At 38.3% G+C, this 14280-nt stretch overlaps 1 protein-coding gene across 1 annotated transcript; it reads left to right on the forward strand.

Annotated features, from left to right (window-relative positions):
- The first annotated feature begins 1901 nt into the window (after positions 1 to 1901).
- Positions 1902 to 13581, forward strand: myorg (myogenesis regulating glycosidase (putative)). Its single transcript, XM_053479283.1, has 3 exons — positions 1902 to 2017; positions 5595 to 6061; positions 6242 to 13581. Exons 2-3 carry the CDS (start codon positions 5799 to 5801, stop codon positions 8034 to 8036), a joined length of 2058 nt encoding a protein of 685 aa, XP_053335258.1. The 5' UTR covers positions 1902 to 2017; positions 5595 to 5798; the 3' UTR covers positions 8037 to 13581.
- The last annotated feature ends 699 nt before the right edge of the window (positions 13582 to 14280 follow it).

Raw genomic sequence — 14280 nt, forward strand, 5'->3', positions numbered from 1 at the left:
CTGTCAGCTGCATTTGACACGGTGAACCACAAGATTTTATTATCTATTCTTACAAGCCTTGGAATTTGTGGAACAGCGTGGCAATGGTTTGCTTCTTACCTAAAAGATAGATCATATGAGGTAACATGGAGGGGATCTACATCTGCCCCACGTAGACTCTCTACTGGTGTACCGCAGGGCTCAGTACTTGGTCCTCTTCTGTTTTCCCTCTATACCCGGTCTCTTGGTAAGGTTATATCATCGCATGGATTCTCATACCACTGTTATGCAGACGACACCCAACTTGTTCTCTCCTTTCCTCCCTCTGACACTCAGGTTTCCACCCGGATCTCAGCATGTCTGGCAGACATCTCATTTTGGATGGCTGCTCATCAGCTGAAGCTCAACCTTAGTAAAACAGAACTGTTGTTTATCCCTTGTGACTCATCTCCAGGTCAAGACCTTGTGATATCCATGGACAACAACCAAATCACTCCTTCAGCCACCGCCCGCAATCTTGGGGTAACCGTGGACAATCATTTGTCATTTTCCCCACACATCGCTAACCTTACTCGCTCTTGTCGATTTCTTCTTTACAATATCAGAAGAATTCGCCCATTTCTTTCTTCACAGGCTACTCAGGTGCTTGTTCAGTCCCTTGTTATTTCAAGACTGGACTACTGCAACTCACTCCTGGCAGGCCTGCCTCTGTCCACGATTCGTCCTCTGCAACTGATCCAGAATGCAGCAGCACGTCTTGTTTTTAACCTCCCCAAATTCTCCCACACCACCCCACTCCTCCGCTCCCTGCACTGGCTTCCTGTAGCTGCCCGCATCAAATTCAAAACACTGATGCTTGCCTACAAAGCTAAAAATGGCCCAGCACCCACTTACCTCTCTGCGCTAATTACACCACGCACTGCACCACGTTCCCTCCGGTCCTCCAGCACTGCTCGCCTTATTCCACCATCTCTCAGGGATCGAGGGCGGCATTCATCCAGGCTCTTTTCTGTTCTGGCACCTAGGTGGTGGAATGAACTTCCTCTAGATGTCCGTACATCAGAGACTTTGACTATCTTTAAGCAACGACTCAAGACTCATCTGTTTCTCCAGTACTTGGACTAACCCCCCCCCCCCCCCGAAAAAAATAAATAAAAAAAAACTCTTCTTAGTTGTGTTGGACTAATGGCACTTAGTTATTAACCTAGTTAACCCAGTGTAAGTATGTATCCAATTATGTAAACATTAAAGCACTTTTTGTAAGTCGCTCTGGATAAGAGCATCTGCCAAATGCCTAAATGTAAATGTAAATGTAAATATATATATATATATATATATATATATATATATATATATATATATATATATATATATATATATATAGAGAGAGAGAGAGAGAGAGATAATAAAAAGCATATAGATGGATAAAGCTTAAAGGTGACAATATGAATAAATAACAAAAAACTGCTTTGTAGTAATGTTTGCTCTGTACTTTAATAGATAGATAGATAGATAGATAGATAGATAGATAGATAGATAGATAGATAGATAGATAGGCATAATTGGTACATACCTGTAATTAGTCTGTTCATGAAAAAAACAATAATAGTAATAATACTAATAAAAATGATGAAAAGATAGATAGATATATAGAATTAGTACATAATTGGTCTAATCATGGAAAAACAACAATAATAGTAAAGTCTTTAATAAGAGACAGATAGATAGATAGATAGATAGATAAGTTCTAAAACTTTTTTAGAACTTATCTAATTTTTTTTAAATAGGGCACATCCTATAGCTTTAAATAGCTTACTCTGCCTTCACTAAAAAACTACATTTCCCAGCATGCCACAGAGCGACTACGTCCTGTGACTGAAAAACGCGCCGCTCTGAGATTAAGCCCCGCCCACTTCTAAAAACACACTCTCCTCATTATTTCCCCCTTTCAATCTCTCTCTGTCTCTGTCTCTGTGTGTCTGTACAGCGGTTGACGTTGAGGAAGTTCTGCTTATGAAGTTTGCCTGCACTCGTGTCGGTGAGTATTTATAATAAAAATAGCATTTTTTTTTTACATGTGTTATGTAATGAGATAGAGGTATGTAGAGTGTAGCCTGCACGTGCCAGGTCCAGCTGTGGAGCCACACTGTGTTTTTGTGTCTTGTCCTGAATAACAGTCCTGGAGGAAGGTTAGTGCTGTAAACATGACCTGAATATGAGCTCAGACTTCCTGATATGTTTGCAGAATTATACAGAAACCTAATCATATTTTTAGTTATTGTCATTTCTCCTGAAATGTGCTGTGGAGGAGTTTGCCTAATAACTGCCCGGTGTTTACATACTAACCTCTCCTTTATGGAGTTCTCCTGCTGCAGAGTCACTGCAGTAAAATCAGCCAGCTGTTCTGACCTCCTTACTATCACACGGATATTACTGTACACCTACTACAAGCCGAGCTCATTTTACTGCTGAATTGCATGTGCAAATGTACGTAGTAAAGAGCAGAGAATAATGAGGAAAATGCAATTGAATGACTGTAATTTGTAGAAATGTTTATTTCACTGTGTATTGTGTTAGGAAAGTGCTGCTGTGAGTGTTTCACTGTATAATTATGAAGTATAAACATTACACTACACTATATTTGGGTGCACAACAACACAGCCTCGAATGACCACACGAATGCCCTCTCTTACAAATTTTCGCCTTAAGAATCAAAATTTAGCAAGAACAAAAAAAAAAAACTTACTATTTTTGGCATACGAACAACTTGAACTGAAGTTGCGTCAGTTGGCTGGTTGGCATCAGTGGAAAGCTAAGCGTAGCGAGTTTATCAATTTACCAATTTTTTTATTATGGCTCTACTAAAAAGTAAATAGCTTTATGTGGCAGGGTGTGCGGAAGAAATGGAAATGAAAGTGCGACACAGCATGGTTTATCCCCCCAAAAAAATACATAAAAAAATTTATACAAAAAATAAAAAATTTAAAAAATAAAACAAATTAACCTGCACTTTTACTTAAAAAAAAAAGGGGGAAAAAAATCCTGACAGATAAGTGTTTCCGCTTATGCGCGCAGGCGGTGTGTATGTGTGTGTGGGGAGACTCTTACTTTCAGCCCCTCCTGTCTGCCCCTTCTTATCTTACACAGTAAACCTTTCTCCTTTCTTATTTGAATTTCACATACGTACACACATTAACAGAAATACTGTTTTGTCGAAAAAAATTTTAACGAACATCGCTAATGACACTCGTGTAAGCGCGTACTAACGGAATCACTGCTATAACGTAAAACAAACAAACGAAACTGCACCTTACCTTTGAAAAGAATTGTGACAGAACAGTGTTTCTATGTAGAGCAGAGTGTGTGTGTGTGTTTGTGTGTGTGTGAAGCAGAGAGGGTTTTAAAGGCGAGAGAGAGAGAAAGAGAGAGAGAGAGAGTATATACCGACCTGACAGGCTGAAACAGAGAGGGAGAAAATGAATTTTTAACCTCTCTAATAAGACTTTCTTTTGCTTCACACGCGTGCACACATGCTTACAAACACAAAATAAAATATGTTTTCCACACACACGTGGTCACAGTGTTATAGTAAACAGTAACGCGTGCACAGATGTTGATTATACCAGTAAGAGACGCGCACTAAGACCCAGCAGGGGAGACGATTACCCACAATTCCGCAGCGCAAGAGAGAGAAAAAAAAAACCTTGGCTCAGTTGTGACTGACGCTTGGCGTCAAAACAAGAAGGCCATGTGCGATACATGATACTCGGTACTCGTAAACCAAGACTTGCTCGTTTTTCAAGTCAAAATGTATTAGAATCAGCATCATGCAAATAAAGATTTACCGAAGATTGATTAAATATTGTTTTTTGTTTTCTATATAAATACAAGGAAATATAAAAACCGTCAAAGATGAACCTGTCCACGTGTTTAATGTAGTAACCAAAAATTTACAATAAATGTTATTGAATGCAACGGAAATTTTATATTGCTTATTTTTTTTATGGACTTAGAATGACTATATAATAAAGAGAAAGAGAGAGAGAGAAAGAGAGAGAGCGAGAGAAAGATTAATCCTAACGCAAATATAAAATTCAGACCTTGGTCAAAGAAAATTTAATGACCAGGCCAAGTGTTAATTAAATTTCCCTGGTTAGGAGGTACAGTCTCAGTCCCCCTAACACTTTCAGTCTCCCTGCTTGAGATGTTGCACTTTCAGTTCCCCTTGTTAAGGAGCTACAGTCTCAATCCCCAGGGTTTAGAAGGTAGCGCAGGTCAATTTACGAACTTTTCTGTGAAAGACAAAAATTAGCTAATTCTCCTTACATACCTTCTGCTTACATGCATACCTTTTTGACTATTTAAATGACTATTTTCCACATTTATTTATAACGACATTTTCTTCTTAAAAACTAAATTCTTTGACAGAAATAAATTAAAGTTGGTGTTGTGAATTTAAATCAGCTGATGAACCATTTTAAAAGAAGCACAGAGGACTGGGATTTTCTCATTTATTTAGTCCAAGTCTTGTAAAAGGATTAGTTTGTCAGGATTTGCCAAAAGCTTTTCACATTGTACCCTAATCACTTTGTACCTTTTAAATTGTTGACACATTGACACATTAAAGGAGCTTGGCTTGGAATGGAAGGTTCATTATGCGTCTCTGCATGCCCCTAAGCTAGGATAGGGAAGTGGTTTGGTGAGTTTTAACTACAATCTGGATTTACCATTGAATGTGGAAATAAACCAAGCTATTTTAGGACGGAAAAAAAATACAAAAGACACATAACGGGAGAAAAGAATTGCAGAAAGGGGGAAAAAATCTTTATTTTGCAGAGATGTGCTTGTGTATATCTATGTGCTAAGTAGACAAGTACTCCTTGTATTCTAAAGTAAATTACAAAATAATAAAAAAAAAAATTTCGCTAATCTGTTAGCAAGCCTCTGTGTGAGGTTTAGAAATCTTGCCTTCAGCATCATGATTGGCTGTAAGAATTGAGTCTTGTCTGTGATTGGACTCACACACTCATTCACACACTACAGGCAATTTGGGAACGCCAGTTGGCCTAACCTGCATGTTTTTGGACTGTGGGAGGAAACCGGAGTGGAAAGGAAACCCACAAAACAAAGGGAGAACATGCAAACTCCATAAATCCCCAGTTAGCACAATATTTATAATTGATTAAATCTCAGTTTCAGTCTAAAACACATTCATGTATAATTAAATGATTTGTAAATAATTATTATGGTTATTGAAGTAATAAAAAAGAATTATTGTTACCCAGCTTTTTATTAACCTGCTTGTGTAAGGTTAAGAGTTATGATTGGTTACAAGAAGTCGTTCTTGTCTATTATTGGTTAAAAACCTCTAGGATAAAGGCAGGACTAAAATCACATTTTTTTAAAAGGACCAGGAAGTATACGAGACACTCTCGATATAATATTTAAAAATATATTTTTCTGTTTTTTCTTCTTTTTTTGTCTCTTTTGCGGCACAATAGGCATACAGCAATAAACACTTGCTATATGTCAAGTTACTGAATCACAATAATTCTTAATTTAAGTTATTGTAAGCAGGTAAAACTAAATCCTGACATTTTACTTTTCTTTCACAGATTTGTAAAAAGGATCATGACAGAAGCAAAGAAGAATCCTGAGCAAAGAAAACACTGCTCAAGATCATATACCTTGAGCAAATTCTAACCTATCTTTGTTCTTTAAATGTAATGATGCACAACCATGTTAGTATAGTCTCCAAAGGAGAATTTATAGTCATCAGTTAAAGGAGTCATCAGGAGTGTGAAAAGAGAAGAAACACAATGTACCAAGTGGTACCTGGAGGTGCTGGGGGCACGATCACAGAAGGGGTGACCCTTAAAAAAATAAATAAGGAGAGTCGTCCACTAGTAGGTGCTGGAGTACTGGGTCTGGTCTTGGTAATTGCCGCTGTAACAGCGTGGTGTTACTATATTGCCTCACTCCGCAAAGCTGATCTCTTAAAGACAGAGTTATTGGATCTTAACAAGGATGGCTTTCTCATCCGCAATCAAGCCGGTGGGATTGTATTCAGGATGGCTTTCAGGTGGGTGGGAATGACAAAGCATGCATAATCTGTACATTTTTATAACTCTAAATCAGTATTTTTTATAGTTAATCTTTAAAGGCAGACATAATGCATCTTTAAAATACCTGAAATTACATACATTCAGAAAAGGAAGTAATATGATATAAGAATGTAAATTTTGGTGCATATACATTTCAGATCTGGAACCCTCGATTTGGACTCATGTTCTAAGGAGGGTGTGATATTGCGGTGCTCACGCTCCTATGCTGGCAAAGTAAATTTCTTCATAATGACCGTGAAGCCCAAGGAAACTGTAATGTGCTACCGTGTGCGGTGGGAGGAGCTGGAATCGGACCGACCTGTAATGCATTCCATGTCTTACAATGACTCTCACTGGTACGGTGGTTCTGAATCTGCTGTCCAACACTGGCCTATTGTAATCTCTGGTCAACAAGCTCCCAAGCCATTTGTCACCAGCGACCTTTATTCAAACCGAAATGACTTTGGTGGCATTTTGGAGCGCTACTGGCTCTCGTCCAATGCCACTGCCATCAAGATCAACGATTCGGTGCCCTTTCACTTGGGCTGGAACGACACAGAGAAGTCATTATACTTTCAGGCAAGATACCAGGACAGTCCATATAAACCCCTCCGTGGGATACCACCATATGCCGAGCTTAGCTACCGTGTGTGCGTTGGCCCTGATGTGACCTCCATCCACAAAGTCATGGTCCGCACATATTTCCCCAAACCCAACAAGGTACCCTTGGAAGCAATGTTCCGATATCCTACATGGTCTACCTGGGCTTTGCACAAAACTGATGTTAATCAGGAGAGACTTTTGAATTATGCTGAAAACATACGGAAATATGGCTTTAACTGTAGTCAAATAGAATTGGACGACCGGTACACCAGCAGGTATGGCGAGTTTGAGTTTGATTCTGTAAAGTTCCCCAACGTGTCTGGGATGTTTCAAAAGTTAAAGGATGATGGTTTTAAGTTGTCATTATGGACACATCCCTTTGTGAACTATGAATCACCCAACTTTGGCCTGTGTGTCCAAAAAGGTCTTTTTGTGATGGAGCCTACTGGAAAACTTCCTGGGTTGGTGCAATGGTGGAATGGCATTGGTGGCATCCTGGATTTTACAAACCCAGATGCTCGCAACTGGTTCACTTCACATCTGCGAACCCTACGTTCTAAATATGGTGTGTCATCATTCAAGCTGGATGCTGGTGAAACAAATTTCTTGCCCTGGCACTTTCAGACAAAGGTCCATCTTCCGGATCCTAGCACGTTCACACGCCGGTACACAGAAATGGCCTTGCCATTCAATGAACGAGCAGAACTGCGATCAGGCTATGGCTCTCAGAACATCTCTTGTTTCTTCCGCCTCAGCGATCGTGATTCAGTTTGGGGGTATGATCTGGGTCTTAAGTCCATCATACCTACTGTCCTCACCATCAGCATCCTTGGCTACCAGTTCATTCTGCCTGACATGATTGGGGGCAACGCATACACCAACCGAACATACGGAAACGGGAACCTCCCTGACCGTGAGCTTTACATTCGCTGGCTGGAGCTTTCTGCCTTCATGCCAGCTATGCAGTTCTCCATCCCACCATGGGAGTATGACGATGAGGTAGTATCCATCGCCCGACGCTTCACAGCACTGCATGAGACTTTGGTGGCCCCCAGAGTTTTGGAGCTTGCAGGGGAGGTACTTAATACTGGAGACCCCATCATTCGTCCATTGTGGTGGATAGCCACTACTGATGAGACGGCCTACAGAGTGGATTCGCAGTTTCTCATAGGAGATGACCTGATGGTGGCACCAGTGCTGGAGCCTGGAAAGCAGGAACGTGATATCTACCTCCCGGCTGGCCACTGGAGGAGCTACAAGGGCGAGCGCTATGATAATAAAGAACCTATGCATCTCACAGATTACGCTGTGGATCTTGATGAGATTGCATATTTTCTGTGGGTTCAGTGATGCTAATGCAATTGTCACATATTTCTTTTTGTCTTTTAAAGGGATAAGCATTATATGCATTGCAAAATTGCATATTTTGGACTGTTGTTTGTCATACCCGCTTATGGTTTTTAACCGTTTTATCCCGGTCAGGGTTTGCAGTTCATCTGGAGTATAGCATGTTTTTAGGAGTTGGAAGAAAAACAAATATTTTTAGGTGCAACCTATGGGAAGAACATGTGCACAGTAAGAAACCTGTGCTCAGGGTTGGACCGCTGCACCATCATGTCACCTTATACCACCCACTCGTGCCTTTTTAAATGTACGTATAACATGCAAGCTTAAATGATAATCTGCTAGTTTGCGCACACTTGGAATGGTGTACTTGCGATGCTCTTTTATGATAAGTCTGGCTTTATAGCAATAATTAATTACAAATTATTATACAAGCTTATTTTGGTTTACAGTGGGTAAATAATTAATTGATCCACTGCCTATTTTTTACGTTTGTCGACTAAGAAATGAAGGGTCTGTAATTTTTATCATAGATTTATTGTAAAGAATAGAGACTGAATATCAATCAAAAATTCTGAAAAAGTACATGATATAAATGTTATAAAGTGATTTGCATTTCAATCAGGAAAAGAGGTATTTGGTCCCCAAGCAAAACATGACTTTAGTACTTGGTAGAAAAACCCTTGCTGCCAAGCACAGAGGTAAGATGTTTCTGTGTAGTTAGTTGCCAGGTTTGCACAGTTCTCAGGAGGGAGTTTAGTCCACTTTTCTTTACAGATCTTCTCTAATTCCTTGCCTGTCACTTGGTAACTTGAAGTTTCAGCTACCTCCATAAATTTTCTATAGAATTAAGGTCTGGAGACTGGTTTGGCTACTCCATGTTTTTCGTCATTGTCATGCTAGAACCCCCATCCACGACCCATCTTCAGGAGGTTCTCATCCACAATTTTACAATACATGACCCCGTGTATTGGCCCCTCAAGTCAGCCTGTACCTTAAGCAGAGACACCGCCCCAAGAGGTTCTTAGAATCATAGTCAGCATTTTTCTTCCTTCAAACACAGCAAGTCAAGTTGATGCTATGGACCTTAATTTTGGTCTCACCTAACTACAGCACTTTCTCCCAATTAATCTCTGTTTAATGGCAAACCTTAGAACTGTACATGTGCCTTATTGAGGAGAGGAACCTCAATTTTAATCCATGGCGGCATATTGTGTTACCAATGGTTTATTTGGTGACTGTGGTCATAACTGCCTTGAGATCATTCACAAACTCACCCGTGTAGTTCTGGGCTGATCCTTTACTTTTCTTATGATTATTCTTACTCATTGAGAATCGTGCATTTGCAAATCAACAGTTGTCTCTTTCTTACCAAGCTTTGCTAATGGTCTTGTAATCAATCAAAATCTACAACTGATGTCCTTTGACAGCTCTTTGGTCTCGGCCATGTTGGTGATGTTTGAATGGAAGATAGAGATGCTATAGACAGGTGGATTTTATACACGAGTTGTTGTTAGGAGCACCTTCTTAAATTAATCTGTGTACCTCATGAGCACATTTTCAATCTGAAGGCAGCCAGAATTATTGTTTTTTGGTATGGGGATCAAATACTCATGTTTCTTACTAAATTCATAACATTTATATAATTTTTTCTTCTTGATTGATATTCTGTTTCTATCCTCTACAATAATGATAATTATTGTAGACCCATAATTTCTTTGTAAGTGAGCAAACTAATCTACAGGGGATCAAGTAATTATTTTCCCCACTGTATATAGCTTACATGATATACATGTAAGTCTGAATTGTAGTAGCTCAAACAAAAGGGAACGTTATAAATGTCTAATCTGAAGGCAAAGTCAAAATTTGGTCAAAACTGTACTATCACAAAGGAACCTTGGATTGTGAGCAACTTGGTCTGTGAGCAAAAAGATGAGTTAAATTTTGAAATTAATTTTAACTTAATAGACGAGCAAGGTCTTGATACATGAGTAGTACGCATGCGCTTTGTCTGCCGAGCATCACGTGATCACAACCAAGCCAATGGTTCTTCTCTATCGCACGCTATGGGATTATGCATAATTGTCTCCCATACTCCCAGTGCGTGTGCGTCACTCGTTTAGACAACATCCGTGCGCGCATGTACTGTTTATTATAACATTGTGACCATGTGTGTGCACGCGCAGTTAAAGCAAAAGCAAGTGTCTTTGAAAAGGTCCCTTGTTAAAGATCCAGAGTGTCTCTTTCTCTGTCAGAAAGCAGTGATTCTTTTAGTGTGCACACGAGCGAGTGTCGTTAGAAAGGTTCCTCGTTTAAGAAGTTTCCCGATAGAGCAGTGTTTCTCTTAGTGTGTGTGTGTGTGTGTGTGTGTGTGTGTGTGTGTGTGTGTGTGTGTGTGAGAAAGTAGTGCTACACAGTAGCCCCCTCACTCCTCCTGTTCTCTCGCCTTCACACACATAAACACACTAACGGAAACACTGCTCTGTCGGGATACTTTTTAAAGGTAAAGTGCAGGTTAATTTGTTTTATATTTACTTTATAATTTGTATTTAGTATTTTTATATTAATATTTTTGGGTTATGGAACGAATTAACAGAGTTTCTATTATTTCTTATGGGGAAAATTTGCTTTAATATACAATTGTTTTGATATACAAGCATGCTTCTGGAACGAATTATGCTTGCAACCCAGGGTTTGACTGTATATGCAGTTATATGCATGTTGACAAGATTACTAAACAGTTACAATGCGTCTTGTAAGCACACACTAGCACCTTTAAACGTGAGATTTTTTTTTTCATAATTCTAAAACTGTACACTACTGTATGTCTGGTAAAACAAACATTTTGTTGTTTATTTAGTGTAGATCCTATATTACCGTAGCTTAAAGGAATAATTAAACTTAATATAAAAAATATTAGAAGTAATAATATTTGTCAACACAGAGACTAGGCATAGCTTTTTACAGCAACTGTTTGGTACTCAGTGGATTAAGAAAATTAAACGAGTTATCGGGCTGCACTAAAAGTAAAGGAATCATCTTTGAAAATCCTGTATTGCAGTTGCAATGCATGGTTTGTTGTCATTTGTCATTTGGATTTGATTGCATCGTAATGTCTTCTTAGCCAATAATCAATATTTAAGAAAAACATCCTGGGGCAGAGCTGTTTTTTTTTTTTTTTTTTTTTTTACTTTATTCACCCAGTGTCTGCACCTAGCTAGCATTATCTGGAGTGTTCGTTGGTGCTAGCGATGTTTTACAGTATTGGAGGAACGTCCTGTAATAGCTCCTCTTGATATTTTGAGTTTGCTTTGATTTTGCTATTATGAAATGTCATACAGTACTGTGCAAAAGTCTTAACGTTCCTCATTTCTTCATTAAATTAAATAATATAGATTAAATTCAAGAAACGGGAACAAATGGTTTACCTCGACAGGCTGCTAAGTGCCCACAGACACAATTGTAAAAATGATTGTTAATGTAACAACCTCAGCAGCAACCTTATTTCCCCTCATTTCTCATATGTTCCAACCACTCATCATCAAGCATCATCATTATACTAATCACTGGCCTGATCATCTGTCAACATCTGCACCTGTTTCTCACTGGTGCATGCCTTAGGTTAGATGCTTATTCATGCTTGAATGATTCAAAAGTCACTGTGGGGCTTAACAAACAAAACATTTCCCTGAAACTGGTCAGGTATATGAACTGGACCGAAATTCAAAACTAAAAAGTCCTTCGGGAAGCTTGGAGAACTCTTCCTAAAGAGTAAATAAATGAACAAAAATGCAAGAAAGTATTTTTCTTGTTTTGAAACAGAATATGAAAGAATGAGGGGTGGCTCAAGACTTTTGTACGGTACTTTTTTTTTTTTTTTCAGAGCACAACAATGTACACTAAGCTTACTTATACTTAAGTAGTATAATGTGAAAGAAAACAAGCACAAATTTGAATCGGTATGCATCTCTGATTAAGATGTGAAAACAAGCTGTCATGACTTACGAAAAATGTGATTGTATGTTTGTACGCTATGTTTGTTCACTGCCTGGCCAAAATGTCACACACATTTTCACTACTTCACCTTTAGCTTTGATTATAGTACATGTGGTAATATGATTCCTTGTGCTTCCAGAACCACTTTTTCACAATTGCATACATGTGATAACCTGAGCCTGAACCCGAGCAACTGAAACAACCCCAGATCATAACACTGCCTTCAGAGGCTTGTATAGTTATAGGGGGCTGGGGTTCAGGGAGTTTTTTACATATCCTTCCCGTTTTCTACATAAGGTTTGCATGCAGTCTTGAACAGTTGAAGTTTTTGTATAATTTTTCAGTTATAAGTGTAAGTGTTTTGCACTCAGTGCTTGCTCAATTAATCTTCATCAGATTGTTCTTTCACTGCAAGGCCCATGTGCTCTTCCATAAGTAGTGCCTGTCTTTTGCTAATCCGAAATTCCCCAGCTTATTTTTAGCATTTTTTTAGACAATCATGTCATTATATATACAAAAACAGAAACAAAACTTGAAGAGTGCTATGGGACTGCTTCTATGAACCACTATATAATAGAGGATGAGTTCTCAAAGTTTACCTAGATTAGTGGAATAAGTGATACGTGCCAAAATGTGTGTATATGTGTAGGGGTTTATACTTGGAGTTTTTAGGTAATCTTTGTACTGTATATAAAAAAAGGATTATTTCGCATGGTGCATGGTATCATTTCTGTATAACGGATGAGCTTAATTTACAGTTTGGGAAATCAGCAGTCTGTGTTGATAAATCAATATTAGGTTATTTACGTGACACGGTACTTCAAATTCGCAGTTTTTCACCAGATGTGTGCGTCATAGATAAACAGAGATTATGCTTATCAGACGGGTTCAGAAATGGATCCAGGGTCTCTGCATTGCAAAACAATGAAGCAGCGAAGCTCCAGTGAACCAAACACACTGTTTACACACTCTGTACCACGATTATCTTCTTAACATCGACATGACATCTGGGTCCTATTTACCTCCCGAATCACTGATTGTAAAATGCTGATGCGTTTAGTTAGTAGAACCGAAATTGGTCTCTCTCTCTCTCTCTCTCTCTCTCTCTCTCGATTATTTTAAAAACACAGCAGTTAGCGCTTATGCTTATTTGAAAAAGTATTTCAACAGATGGAGATCTTACTACAGGGCAACTTGCATGTCTGGGTTTCATTTCCCAGCTGTAGAAAGGGTTTATCACCACTGGGAGGCAGTGTGTACCTTTTCTTGATTACCCAGACATAAAGAAGTCCTAATGCTTTTTTTTCCCTTTGATGTTAATGTAGAATGATGAATTCATTTTATAAGCTGTTTTTAAAACTTCTCTTCTTTTCCCAGCTAGAATGGTGTGAACTTCACACAGCGTGAACATATTTTAAAGTGCAAGAGTTGAAAATTGTTGTATATCACATGGCACTATAATGTAATTATTTTAAAATACTGGTGTTCCCAGGACTGAATGCTTTTCTGTTAAGAACTCATGCCACTGTGTGTCTTGCCTGGTATACAATAAACAACATGGTTATTAAGAAACTGTGTGAGCTACTTTGCTTGTCTAAATAAATGATTATGTAAGAACAATAAGAAAAAATACTTTGTCATTTAAGAGAAACTAATCAATGTCTGGTCGGTGTGACACAACCCGATGTCAAATGTGAAACATAATCACTGTTACCACTCGAAAGTGGATTAGTTCTGTCTTTTCGTTGGCTAAATAACAGTTTATTAATAAACATCATTTTAGGTGTTATTTTATAGCATACATAATTTTGTTTTTTTAAATTAAATGTTTTTTTGGGCTTTTTTTTTTACAGAAAAGTAAAAAGTCATAAAATTCAACAGACAGGACAAATAAGTTGTTACTGTTAATATAAATCATCATCTAGCCTCTTAAAGTTGACAGGACTAGCAGTGATGATGTCATTATATACCATGTACCTTGTGAATGAATATGTTTAATATATTACCATGTCACAACACCATAACATAACTCCTTAAGCTTATTTCATATTTTGTAGGAGGTAATTAGTAGCACATGAAGTTAGGAAGTTAATCCCTGCCATGATGGCATGATAAAAAATATCAACTTACCCCTCCACGTTGTAGTACTTTGATATTACGGCATGCCGTTGGGCATATTTTATTCCTCTTTATTTATTGCTAATGGTTACATGTTGTAATTTTTTTTTAATAAGTGATGCCATTTTATAACATA

Source organism: Clarias gariepinus, chromosome 19, assembly GCF_024256425.1.
Source record: "Clarias gariepinus isolate MV-2021 ecotype Netherlands chromosome 19, CGAR_prim_01v2, whole genome shotgun sequence".
Classification (NCBI taxonomy): Eukaryota; Metazoa; Chordata; class Actinopteri; order Siluriformes; family Clariidae; genus Clarias; species Clarias gariepinus.

What these genes read in the sequence shown, in the direction of transcription:
- myorg (XM_053479283.1), top strand. Translation starts at nt 5,799, where the DNA reads ATGTACCAAGTGGTACCTGGAGGTGCTGGGGGCACGATCACAGAAGGG. An exon ending in GTATTCAGGATGGCTTTCAG is followed by an intron (nt 6,062 to 6,241) that starts GTGGGTGGGAAT and finishes TATACATTTCAG; the next exon opens with ATCTGGAACCCTCGATTTGG.